The sequence below is a fragment of the Crocuta crocuta genome, unplaced genomic scaffold (genome assembly GCF_008692635.1).
Source record: "Crocuta crocuta isolate KB4526 unplaced genomic scaffold, BGI_CrCroc_1.0 scaffold342, whole genome shotgun sequence".
Taxonomy (NCBI): Eukaryota; Metazoa; Chordata; class Mammalia; order Carnivora; family Hyaenidae; genus Crocuta; species Crocuta crocuta.
Window position 1 is genome coordinate 1,745,983 of NW_027532158.1, and position 13,540 is coordinate 1,759,522.

General features: G+C 35.6%; 1 protein-coding gene across 1 annotated transcript in view; it reads right to left on the bottom strand.

Moving 5' to 3' along the window:
• NEGR1 (neuronal growth regulator 1) overlaps nucleotides 1-13,540 on the bottom strand; it is an 837,611-nt gene that overhangs the window by 172,638 nt on the left and 651,433 nt on the right. The window contains exon 6 of the mRNA XM_077776416.1: nucleotides 3,643-3,794. Within this exon, the coding sequence (XP_077632542.1) occupies nucleotides 3,643-3,794 (152 nt within the window). The remainder of the gene's footprint in view (nucleotides 1-3,642; nucleotides 3,795-13,540) is intronic.

The window sequence follows — 13,540 nt, forward strand, 5'->3', positions numbered from 1 at the left end:
ACAGTCATCTGTTTCTTATCCCTCTCCTCTCATTTATCTGAGAACTCTTTGAGGATTGGGTTCCAGATATATTAATCCTTTTCTTTCTAACATTGAGCACAGTGCTTTGTACATTGTAGACAGTTTATATATATATATATATTCCAATCATATAACATATATATATATGTATATGGGTTTTTTCTTATTTTTACAAATAAAGGTTGCTATTGAACAAATGATCTGAGCCTTGAAATTAGAATTTTTTTTTTCGTTTTGCTTTACTCTTTGCATCTCCTAGATGTCTGAACTTTTATGCTGCAAACATCATTAATCTGGAATTAGTGTCACAAGATCTGGCTCATGCACTGACCAAGGGATGAGGTTAAGTTACAACTAGAGTAAGGACATTATTTCAGATTTTCATGTCTCCTCCCTAGCTTACCAGTGCCAGTTTACCATCTAAACTCTTAGTAAAGTATTGGGCATGGGGTCAACAAATAAGATCAGTCATTTATATTGCTCTCTGAACCAAACTGAATTGAGTGCTCTTAGGGGATATGATATAATAACAATGATTAACATTTATTATGAGTGCTTACTTTGTTCCAGGCTGAATGATGAATGCTTTACATGCAACATCCCATTTAATTTTTATCCCATAGATGGGAGCCATTATTAGCCTCATTTTATTAACGAATTAACTGGGACTTTGGCCTTTGCTTACTCAAAGTCACACATAACTGATATGTAGTAAAACTGGGATCCAAACCAAGACCTGCTTGAATGTTTTTATGTGAAACACACACGCCAAAGAGTGTTTTTTTTTTTTTTTTATGGTCTTAGTTAAAGCAAAACTCTAAATTATAGCTTCTTGCCTTCTGTACTCTTGGTGATCTAGAAAATGCAGGTTATTACAAACCTGGAGTAGACTATATCAGTCCAAGTTTTATCCTAATAGTTAAGGATGGAACACTGACTCTTAGTGGCTAAAGCTCTGTGAGAACGTTAGTTATCAATTAGTTTGAGGGTTTTCTAGGTATAAACACTACACGAGGCAACTCACATTTCTGATAATCCTCTCCCATTCATAGACCTTGTGAGATATGACAAAACTTCTTATCAAGTGACACAGTGCTTTTCTCAGCCAATATCACATGAACTTTAAGAAAGCTGCCTTCCCCCATAGTATAGTTTGTAGATTCACAATGTCTGTGTTGGGTAACTATACCATCCAAAGAGATTTAAAATGCCGTAAAACTGTGTGTTTAAATGTCCCTGAGTCTCATTTTTGTAGAAGTTTTCAGTCAAACATTGAGCCCATTCATTTTTCATATACTTAAATCTGATATCTGGTATGCTTTGTTTACATCTAAACACTTATTTTTAAAAGTTTTAAATGTTGAAGAACAGCACCCTAAATGATTAAAGATAAGTTGATTAAAAAAGACAACTAGGACAAATGTTATTTGTCTAGCTCTGGAAGAGCATATTGCAAATTATACAATTTATCTTTCACTTAGTTTCCTCATCTGTAAGAAGGAAATTATAGAATTTACCTCTTGGATCACATGAAAATTAAGTGAACAAATTTATATAAAGAGATTAGAATAGTATCTCGCCTATAGGAAGCTCACAGTAAGTGTTACTTATAATCCTTCTGGTATTGTCTTGCATATTTAGAGATTACAAATACACATTTTACATCTAAAACTCAGTTCATTCATTCATTTATTCATTAGCCAGTCAATCACTTATCTGATGTTTAACCAATTCATTTATTCCCTAAAGATTTATTGATTAACTATTAAATAACAAGCAATGTGCTTGCTGATATTGGAGATAAAATAATGAACCAGGTATTGATCCTATATTCTCAACAAACATAATTTAGTGGAGAGATGAAAAATGTACAAAAATAATTACTGTGAAAAATAGAAATGCCCAGTGTACTAAGAGCTTCAGATGAGGTCTGAATATACAGTCATTTGCTGAAACTTCTAGGCCTATGTTCATAATTGCAGATAAGATTTGTATTTTATGTCCTTGTGGACAAAATAATCAAATTGTACTAGTTTTCCACCATACCTCTACATACAGGAAGGCAGTGGCAAAGGGAGATGATTAGAGTCCATTATAAGGACACCATGTTTAGAAGCCCTTTTACCAGCGCATTATTTCCAGATGATTGTGTTAAGGTTGCCAGAGCACAATAAACACTAAAGTAAGTGACATTTGCTCCTAATTTGTCACATTCATTAATATTTCAGCTTCATAAATCAGAATGTGATTTAGAAATTCAAATAGCAAAAAGTTAATGTGGTATTAAGCCTTAAATTTTTCTTTACTTTGCCTTATTAATTCATTAATTCTTTCAGGTTCTTGAATATTTAAATCATTTAAAATATTAATAGTATACCAAAGAAATATCAATATTTACAGTCAATTGGCATTCATATAGTTCTGTAATATTTTTAATGGTTTATATTATTCATAATTACACTAAATAAATCATCCTCAAGGAAGAAACTCAAGCAAGTTTGTTATGCTATGGCTATTACATGGCAAGCAGTGATTTTCTCTCAGAGTGGGGGTATTAAGAAATATTAAGTAATATTAAGCTGGAATAATAAGTGGTGTGTTTTTAAAAAATATATAGAGAGTAAATCATTTCAAATGATTATTTTCTACTAACAACAACTAATACATTTTACTTAACATCAGAGGCTTTTAAATTGTTGCAATTCAAAGTTCACAAATCATGAAACTTCTTGTAATATACTTTTAGGTAGTAGAAGCATTATATACCCCACCCTCGTTTCTGCAAAATGGAAGTGATCATGTCTGTGATGAACTACTCAATATTCACATTTTTCAGAGACAANATAGCTTTGTGGAACTGAAAAGATGGTATATTCTCTGTAATCTTCTTTGAACACTTTGAGAAACACTGTACTTCAAAATCAGGAATATTTTGTGTTGTTTACTCAGCTTCTAAAAAGTACTAACACTAATTATAGGAGAAAATATCAGCTTAGGTTTCTCTCCCTTCAACTGATCCTCATGCTTATTTGTCATTTTTCATTTCTAGCCCTTAGGAACTAAGATAGATTAGAATTAGAGTATTTATTTTAGCAAAGCCTTAAGTTATATTTCAAATAGTTTTGAGCAAAAACATTATCTATATGGATAAAATATTCTGTCCATAATCATTTTTTTCCTCTTACACTTTATATATGGCATGTGAAATTCTCAGTATTCCAAGATGAATGTCTATAGAAAAACAATCAAGAGTAAATTCAACCAAAATTTACCTATGCTTAAGGATAAGGGAACACATTTTTAAAAAGAAAATGAAAACAAAGAAAACTCCACCAAACCATCTTCAGTCAGAAGACATTTTTCAGTGGGCCCTATTATTTAGGTATTTTTCCCCCTTTTCTCAGCTCTAAGATATTTTGCTAAACACATGGAGAATTCAATAGGTATTATAAAATTCTCAAACACCCATACCATTTAGGGTCCAAGTTTCCTACGTGTAAGGGATGTATCACATCAGGCTGAGTTCTAAAATGAACATACATCATTCTCAGGTTTTATCTCTGCTGATGGGCTGGAGCCAAGGGCCCCCCAGGAGCATTCTGGTAACACTGTGTTACTTACGGTTGAGAGGCAGGCTCGCATTGGTCGTGCCTAGCTTGTTGGCAGCCACACAAGTATAATTGCCGAAGTGCTCCTGTGTCACATTGGTAACAGTGAGAATGGATCTTGTGCTAAAGTTCTGAATGATAATTCCTTGTTGGCCATTGAAGAGCCTAGAAGACAAAATCAACTCTAGGTAAATATGCATCATGAATACCATTTTTGGTTTTATCTTAGTTGGGGTTGTCATGGCAACCCAGAGACAGTTTTGGTCCATACTAACGCTAGCATATAATGTGATAATGGTGCAATTATATTTGTCTTGCATGAGTAGATATTGGGGAGGAGAAGCTGTACGACAGCTGCGGGTTGTTACTACGGGTTTCTTTGCATTCCACAACACAGTAAATTGAGATTTCCACATGTCCTATTCATACATTGATTTGTATTTTAGAAAATAAATGCACCATAGCAATAGCTATGTTAAAGTCATCTGTTAAAGTCAAGAAAGAGTAAAGCAAATTAAATATAATGATTTCATTAAAAACCGATGGTTTCTAAAAAGCTGGATAAGATATGTCTAGGCCATTTCACATGGCATTGTTGGCTAACTCCTGTCAAAGTTAACCCCACAACTGTGATAGGATGGTTCCAAATCCAGGGTCAACACCACTTTGCTGCTGCTACATACAACCCAGACAGATGACTTGCTATTAACCTAGAAAAAAGCAGCAGCATAGCATTGAGAAGAGCATTTTAAGTTGAGTCTCATCTTGGCCACATTTGAGGAATGTGTCTGGGAAAGTCCTCTAACCTTTCTGGGTCTTAATACAGGATTCAGTTTTACCTGATTCCACCCTGATGACCCAACAATCTCTCTCCAGACCTACCGGCAGAGGCCTCACTCTCAAATAGGCTAGCAAACTGTCACCGGTCTCAAGGCTTGCCATGCCGCCTCCAGCTTCACGTTTTTCCTGATCTGTACCCAGTGGTCATCAGCCCTTTGTATCTCTGCCAGCTGGATTCTTCTTTCTGCCCTCAGGTCTGATGTGTGTTCTACATCTCCTACTCCAGTGCTCCTTAAATGATTCTTCCCTCTGCCCCACTCTCTGCATGTTTCTTTTGAAACTGTTGTGTGATTTATAAAATCAAAGCTACATTCTTGCATTGTTCTCTGTAGCAGTTTCCATGCACACAGGTCTTTTCAACCCAAATAAATTGAGTTGCCTTAAATTCCTCAAAAGACAGGGCCATATGTACATAGTTTATTTTATATTTGAGTCCTGCATAGCACTTAATAGTACATAACAAATAGCTCATAGATCAGTAGAATTGGGGTGACATTCCCACAACACAGGGACTGGTAAGCTCACTTCAGGGCCCTTCTCAAAAAATTCTTTTTCTAAATATGAATTCTGTTATAGTGAAGATGCCAACCAGATGATAACGTCTCCCTAACTTAACCCCAAAGTTTACTATGAAAAGATGTGCTGATCACAATATGGACTATGTAAGCTCATAGCCCCAATGGCATGGTATCTTTCCCTGTCTTAATATGTTCAAGTTTTAGTACTAAATATTTTTTCATCACAAAGATGAAAATAAATGACAGTCCTGTGAGAGATTAGGGTGAACTCTTTTGCATTACGTTATGTGACTTGCATCTGAATTTAGATAAAATATACTGTAGTTACATGCAGATTAAAATAAGCAGCCATGCTTGATTACCCTGGGAATTACTTACATTTTATGTAATGGCTGAATTTGACTTATCCAAAACTCAAACTTTAATTAGATTAATAAAACTTTGACTTAAATAAACACTGAGAAACGTTAACTTGAGCAATAAACCCAACGATCCTCAACTCTGACACAACAAAATAAGGAGTAAAATATTAAGGATATGGCAGTTTTTACTCCTCTGTCTTATATTTCAAATCTATCAACATTTATGCTAAAATGCCATTGTGATAATTGCTTATTTTTCTGCATCACATGAATAACTTTATTTTTAACCAATAGTATATGCTATGTATAAAAATTCACAGCTTCATTGGCCAGACAGCTCTAGGGTTCGGGCTCAAGTCTATTTTCTCATGTCTGTGCTCATACGGACACATTTTCCAGAGGACTCAGCAACTCCCTGGACTACTAAATTCCCATTGTGCCCCACCTACCAAACTAAGATTCATTTTTCTGCTCAAGAATTAAAAAGAAATTAGTCAGGGCCTTCATTTGACTAGACTCTGGGGAGAAGATCCTAAGGGAGTATATTCAGTAACTTCATGGCACTGTTTGCTTATGTTCCTTCAGGCCATCTTTCTGAGTTGGCTTCCAACTCAGGGCTCTAAATTGCCCTATAATGTGTCGGAAGGCAAAGCCCCAGATGTTGCTAAGTCATGCAGGACACCCACGCTCTGTATATGTAGGCCCATTTTGGCCTCTAGCCAGGGGTGCTGTGAGCATCTTTATCACAGAGTCATATCAGTGGCACATTAACAGCAGCGACTCCTGTTGCTCCACTCCGTCTGGCAAATGATTATGGCCAATAAAACAGAAAAGTATCCTCCCTGGGAGGATTTTCTTCCCTCTAGAGGAAGCTACCTCTCTGAGATTATTGGAGAAGTCCAAACCTTATGTTTTTTTTTTTTTTTTAAGAGTTGGGAATTCTAGAAGTGCTGATTCTTTAAAATACCCTATAAGAACCTATCTTTACCATTAGATGGCTGAGACAGCCTTCCATAGCTGGCCTTGGGGGAGAATGATTCTGGGATGGTGTCTATCTCTGAAGATATACTGTGATTTTCCTGTAGGGATCCTGTGGGTGCATGGGGTGGGGAACTTTGTCAGCTATTCACATCAATTCTGAAAATTGTTGTTGCTACAAAGATGAGTTCTATGTTAGGTGATTAGGGACTTGGCTGGGCAACACATGGTCTTTGAAGATCTTTGAAGCTCAAATTTGAAGATAAGAATCAATCAGACACATAAACAGGTGTTTACAAGTGAGTTTATTTTAGTCACAATGGGGACCCTGTTAAGATGAGTACTTTTACCCCTAGTTATGGGATATAGAAATGTGAACCACACTTATAAGTCTCATCACGTATGCCCTGAATGTAATTTTATTCTTTGACTAAAAACAAATAATAAAAGAGTTCTTTAAGTGGTAACAATTGTTTTCAAAACACTTTTATTCCAAAGTGTTTGAATATAGTAATATTTTCTGTAAAAAGCATAATGATTTATCAATAAACACATATATTTGACCCATTAAATTATCATTCTGTGTTAAATAAAATTCTTGATACCCTTCAAACATGCATATGTCAGCCTATTAACAGAATGACCCTCACACCACGGAATTTTTCATATCCATCCTAGACTTGTTTCATTTCCATCCAGACTTCCTTGGATCAGTGATGTGGAATCTTGAAGTGACAACTCAAGCAATAGTTCACAATACACCTTATAATAAAAACCAGAGAGCTAAATCTTGAACATTGCCTTATTTGGAGTTCTCTCTTTTCCCTAAATACTTAAGTCTTTCAAGTTTTAAGAGAATCATTTTTGTATTGACTTTGATTCCAGAATAAGAGATGTCATCTTACAGTCCCTCCCCACAGGAAGAGAGAAAACAATTGTATTGGGTTGAATATGGTTTTCTTTCCCTCAGAAGTAGATCAGCAGTATTTGGTGCTTGCTTAGAAATCCCTGGGCATTTTTATTTTTTGCATTTTTACCATTCAGTGGACCATATGGCTATAAGATTCTTCTATTATTGTGGACCCTGCTGTCCTCTACATTTACTACCTATGGTAGTTTATTCCATATTGCTCTGATCAGAATGTTTATGTACACCAAAAATTCATATGTCAAAAATCTAAACCCCAAGGGTGATGGTATTAGTGGGTGAGGGCTTTGGAAGGTGCTTAAAAATCATGAAGGTAAAACTATAATAAATGGGATTAGTGCCTTAAAAGAGCTCCAGAGAGCTCCCCTAGCTCCTTCTGTCATGTGAGGATACAATAAGATGTCTGTGACCTAGAAGAGGACCCTTCTTAGAACATGCTTGCACCCTGATCTTGGACTTCCAGCCATCAGAACTGTCAGATAATTTTCTGTTGTTTATAAACCACCCAATCTGTGGTGTTTTGTTACAGCAGCCCAGCTGGATGAAGACACATGCTGAGGATCATTGCCCTCACTCTCCTCCCTTCTGCCTTTCATTAATGCCTCATAAATCTGTAAACTGCAGGCCATCTGCCCTGTCAGCAGATGATGCACGCAACTCATAAGTAACACAGGCTGACCAACTAACTAGTTCTGAATTAGAGTAGTCTCTTATATTTTCAAGTGTCAGAAAGAAGTAGCACATAGAAAGAATGTTAACAACTTAAGGATACTTATAAATCTGACCCATGAAATGTTCACAAACTTTACAATCATAGCTTATCTCAAGCAGTAACTAGGATGGAAAAAAGAGTTCATAGCAACATCACAACAGGAAAACTGACCATCACGTTATGGGCACTGATTGGTAAGGTAGCAAAAATAAGTGGTACAGCTATACCAAACCTCATTCATTTTATATATAAATCCAGCCTGATGGCACATTTTGGGGACTACTGTTTGCTCTCTGCCATTTCAGGTCAAGTCTAAGGATAAATATTTTGGAGAAACAGGCTTATAAGTGCAAGTAGTCACTGAAATCCTTCATGGCTAATATAAGAAATATACATACGTGTTTCAGACAACAGCACTTAGAATTTTAAAGCAACTTTAAATAGGAGGGAGAGAGGTATTCTCAAATAATGATCAATCTTTCATCAGACTAGAATTGCAGGGAAATATGATAATTATATCATGTTGTATAACTGGATAAGATTATTATGGCCTTATTAAGTGATCTTTGGGTAATAGTATAGCAGAAATGGAAAAATAGTAGGGGACAGAAGGTGGTTCTTGAGTCCTAAGAGTTATATGTACAAAGAAAATGAATATTATTTCCAACAATGGATTGCAGGCTTTTGAGTTCTAAGAGGTGGTGTGAGCTAAGGATACAATTCAAAAAAGAGATTTAGAAAAAGTCATGGGTGATGGTAAAAACATCATAGGTGATAGTCTTAATGTTTCTAAATGAAGTTTTACTTGGTTATCAAATGATGATTCAGTGCTTCCTATGCTTAAGGCACTGATTTAAGAAACAAAGGCGGGGGGCAACAAGGTAAATGGACATAGGTCTAGCTAAGGACCTTGGCTACACTTAAAAATGTGAAGATGACAGTGAGATAGCATATAGGTTCTTGCATAACACATCTCAATGTCTCTCTCAATGACAGAGTTCTAGCTTACATATATTTATTGCCTCTGAATCATGGCTATATTTCTAGTCTTTTCACTGAAAGCAGGAATGCTTTATGTATGTGAAAAATGTTAGGTGCTGTCAACATATTTATGACTGAAGTAATCTAACATTAAAGAATTTCGATGCTGTACAAAAAAGTTTGTGTTAAGAGTGTATGAAATTGACATTCAGAAAACATTTAAGCATTTTCAAATGTATGTCAACTAATCTTCATAGCATCTCTAGGAGGTAAGCATTACTAGTCCCATTTTACAGACGAGAAAAATAAAGTTTAGAAAGGTCAAATTAATTTATCTTCTATTATTTGGTAAGTGGTAGAACCAACATTCAAATCCAGGTCTTCTGCCTATTGGTATTGTTCCAAAGTAGCAAGTGCACTCAAATCATCAAATAGAAGACAGGTTACTGTATTTGAGTTTGGAAAGCCAAGTCAAGGAAATTAAGTAAGCCAGAGAACAGAACCAGAGGAATTCAATAACCAAGTAATATGTGATATCTATGCCAGGAAAGCCAGATCCAATTCATAGGGTAAATCTAATGGGATAGAGAGGTAAAAGCCATAAGGTTCAGTTCATCTGGAGATTCCCTTGACCAGAGGTCTCTTAACTATCTATGTGGGACTTAGCTATGCCTACAGTCTCCTACAGTAGCTGTCTTTCACTTTCAATAGAGACACCCTTTCACATGACTCGGTCCCAAGATGAGAAGTGTGAAATGGTCTCTTGCCACACTCTTTTGTCCTCAAACTACTTGCCAGGACAACACACACCTTCAGCATTGATTATTGTTGTTGTTTTTTTCCATCCCCCAGGCTCACCAAATATTTGGATTGCAGTAAATCCCTCCCCATAGTGTATATGTGGAATATAGTCAAGAATGACAGAAAAATAAATATATATAACCTAGGAGAGTGGCAAGAATGCAATAATTTTAAGGTAAGTTCAAAATTTTCTCTAAAGTTCAACTTCTAGTGATGCTTTGGAGTTACTGTGTTCTTTCTGATTTGGTCAAAACATTATCACATCAAAAAGTTCTCTTTACCACATTTCAGGTGTAAGTGTTCATAGATTTGTATAATTTTGAGATTACTGTCTATATTCCCCATTAAAGTGCAACTCCATTAGGGCAAGTTCCCTAGCTTTTGCTGTTCATTATATTCTAAGCATGGGGCATAATGTTGGGTACTTAATAGGTATACAGTAAATAATTATTATATGCCTAGCTGAATGAATTATGTTTTTACATTTTTGTACTGCTTTGTTTTTTCATCTGTGAAATGAAAAACATGAAGCCAAGTTCAAAGTGTTGACATAAGAATGGTTTTTAAATATACAAAATATAATATCTACGCACACACAATATATATCAAATGCAGTAGGCACTAAACACATGATAGGTGCTATTATTGTTCAATAGTAGGGTCTGTTTCTTAGAACAGATACATTTCCTCTCAGATGGCAGAAAATATTAAATATTGAAAATACAGGAAATTATTTTTAAAGGAAAGATCTAGGAGAGTGACTTAAAAGATCATAGCATCATGATTTCAAGATGTGCCAAACTCAGTCTCAATTACATGTGTATTATCAACCTCATCTAGGTTCTTCGCAGATGTGCAGGGTTGATAAAAAAAATAAAAGTAAAAAAGAAGGAGGAGTAAACACTGCTAGATACCAGAGAGAAATGAAAATTGATGTGAACATGCTGCTATAGCAACCTATTGGTTTACTGTGTTGCTTGGTACTTAAGGCTTGAATACAATATGGTATCATTTATTCCTAGGAACAGACTGAAGAATATCATGCATCAATGTCTCAGCCCCACGGGGTATCTATCTTTAGTTGCACATTTGAATAAATTAATGTATTATAATATATTAGGACATTTTAATGATTTTAGACTTTATTAGGGTATTTAAAATGTATGTCTTGTTTACTTTATCAATTTTAATGAAACTAATAATTTTAGATTAGAGACCTTTGGGCTGCCTTTCTTGTGATGGTTTGATTCACATGGGGAGGATACTGCCTTTAACTTTACATCAAATAAACAAAGGCTATAGTGCAAGTGTCAGTCCTCCCCTGACTGCAGTGAGCCTTGTATCCCTGACAACCTGGTCTATGACTAGATTTTTTCCTCTGCTTGAACTGCTTTTCTAATATCAATGTGCCTGAGACTTTCATGTCAAATTTCATCCCATACTATACCAACACAACCATTTTGCAGAGATTGTATTCACAAAAATGAAATCTTGGAAAGTCAGAATGGAGCAACAGAAGCCAGTGTCATTTCTGCAATCATGGATTGGGTTTACAGTGTCCTACAATCTAGGGTGACAGATGGATCTTGTAGTGATATTCTCTTATCAATTTGAAAATGTATTAAAATAAGAATGGCTCTACACTCACATGATTAAAAGGCCACAACTCATTCCTGCAACAGAGTGTATTTCAAATACCACGTTAGAAGCTGGGAGCACAATGGTTGAGCAGGGCAAAATCCACACTCTCAGGTAGATTATAGATTAGGAGAGGAGAGATTAGTAAAAAAAAAAAGTTGAGTATAGCTTAAAAAGTGCTTTGACAGAGGTAAGAACATGGGAGTACATCCGAAGAAACTCCTTTCTTAGTAGAAAGGGGGCAGGGTAGTTTTCTGAGAGAAGGTGATATCTGAATTGAGCCTAAAGCACTAGTGGAAGGCAGTCAGGATGGGTGTGCGTGTGGGAGGAGCTTATAAGCAAAATGGCCAATATATGAAAAGTGCTGGAAGATAGAGGTCATGTCACAGTTTGTGGCCAAAATATTTTAGGATAGCTACCACCCTATTGTGAGATGGCAGAATGGCAATATTTGTAGCCACAGAGGTAAACGGTCAGGAACATGAAGGCCTTCCATGCCATACTGTGATGTTAGGCCTTTATTCTACAGACATTCAAGAACCATACGATGAGGTATTTACTTTGGAAATATCGCTATTAATTTTAAGAACACAACTGAAATCTAGCTGTCTACTAATGGACTGTGTATGCAATATTAATACCTGCATTTTAGTATGTCCTAATCCAAACTCAGCCCAGTCTCTCCCAAATTTCTGTTCCTATGTTCCCAGCCTCAGTTGACAACTTCACCATTCATCTTGTTCCTGAGATGGAAAACTTAAAATTATCTTCAAATAGTCCTTTCCTTTTAACCTCATCAGTCGCTAAAATATACAAATACTAACCTTTCTCTCCCTTGCTTTTTAACTGTACAACCAATACCCTAGCTTAAATCATAGTTTACATTTTTTCCATCCTAACTGCTCTGGGAAACATTTTGTGAAGACAGGGAATGGATGCTTCTGCTACTCTTAAAAGTCCTTCAGTAGCTTCCCACATCCTATGGAATCAAGTCTAAATGCTTTATCATGACATTTAAAATGCTCCAAGTCTTGCCCTAGCATGCATGTCTAACCCTACCTCCTATTACACCTGATTTGGTATCCTGTACCCCAAGGAATAATAAAACCTCTCCACACAATGCTGTATTACATTGACTATCTTCTTTCCTTTTTTATGATTATTCTTGACTCCTTGCAATGCTTAGAAATTCTGTTCTCTGATATCAAGCACAAAAGCTACTTTTTCCCTGAAGCATTTGTTAATGCTCTGATTTGAGCTGAATGGACCTTTGCTGTGCACTTTCAAGGACTTGACTTAGGGCTCCCTTAGGATCTTCTTTCTTGGAACTTATTTCATTTTGGTGATTTTTATGACAAACTGTAAACTGTAAGCCAAGGAATGCAAACTGGAGTAGCCCACTCTCAATTCTGCTTGGCTGGCCCAAAGTTTTAAATATAATAATTTGTATGTATGTCTTACATGGTCATGTGTCCTCAATTTCCCAGTAGTTGAAATGCTCTCACTTATTTCATATATTTATCTTTTACTTCACATACTATATATGTATATATATATGATATGTATATCATATATACATACATATACCTACATGTATATATATACACACATGAAATATATACAGACATATATATCTGTACAACTCAATGAGTTTGGGATAAGTATACACCTGTGAATCATCACTACTAAGTCCATAAATATATTCATCACCTACCAGGGTTTCCTCAAAATTAGATTTTACTTCCAATTCTGTACTTCCCTTCAATGAGTCAATTTACCTTTATGAGGTACAGTTTTTTCTCAGGCATAATCCAGCTAGAATTATGTGAGCAATGGGCAAGACAGTACACGGTGAGTTACAGGTGTTATAAGATTACAAAGTCAGCATGTAGAGTAAAATATGCATGCCATTAAAATTGCCCTTGAAAATTCCTTATTTTAAACTAACATACTTTATAAGAGTCTCCAAAATGGAGGGGAAGTATTCCACTTTGGGTACAAAATGATCTGTCGGAGTATGAGAAGAAAATAATAGAATCCATTTATGTTATAATTGTATCTCATCTTTTAAATTTTATCTGTTTTAGGTCATTTAATGTTTGTAATACGGGTGTTCAAAAATGCATATACAGAATCTACAAATAAGTATGCAT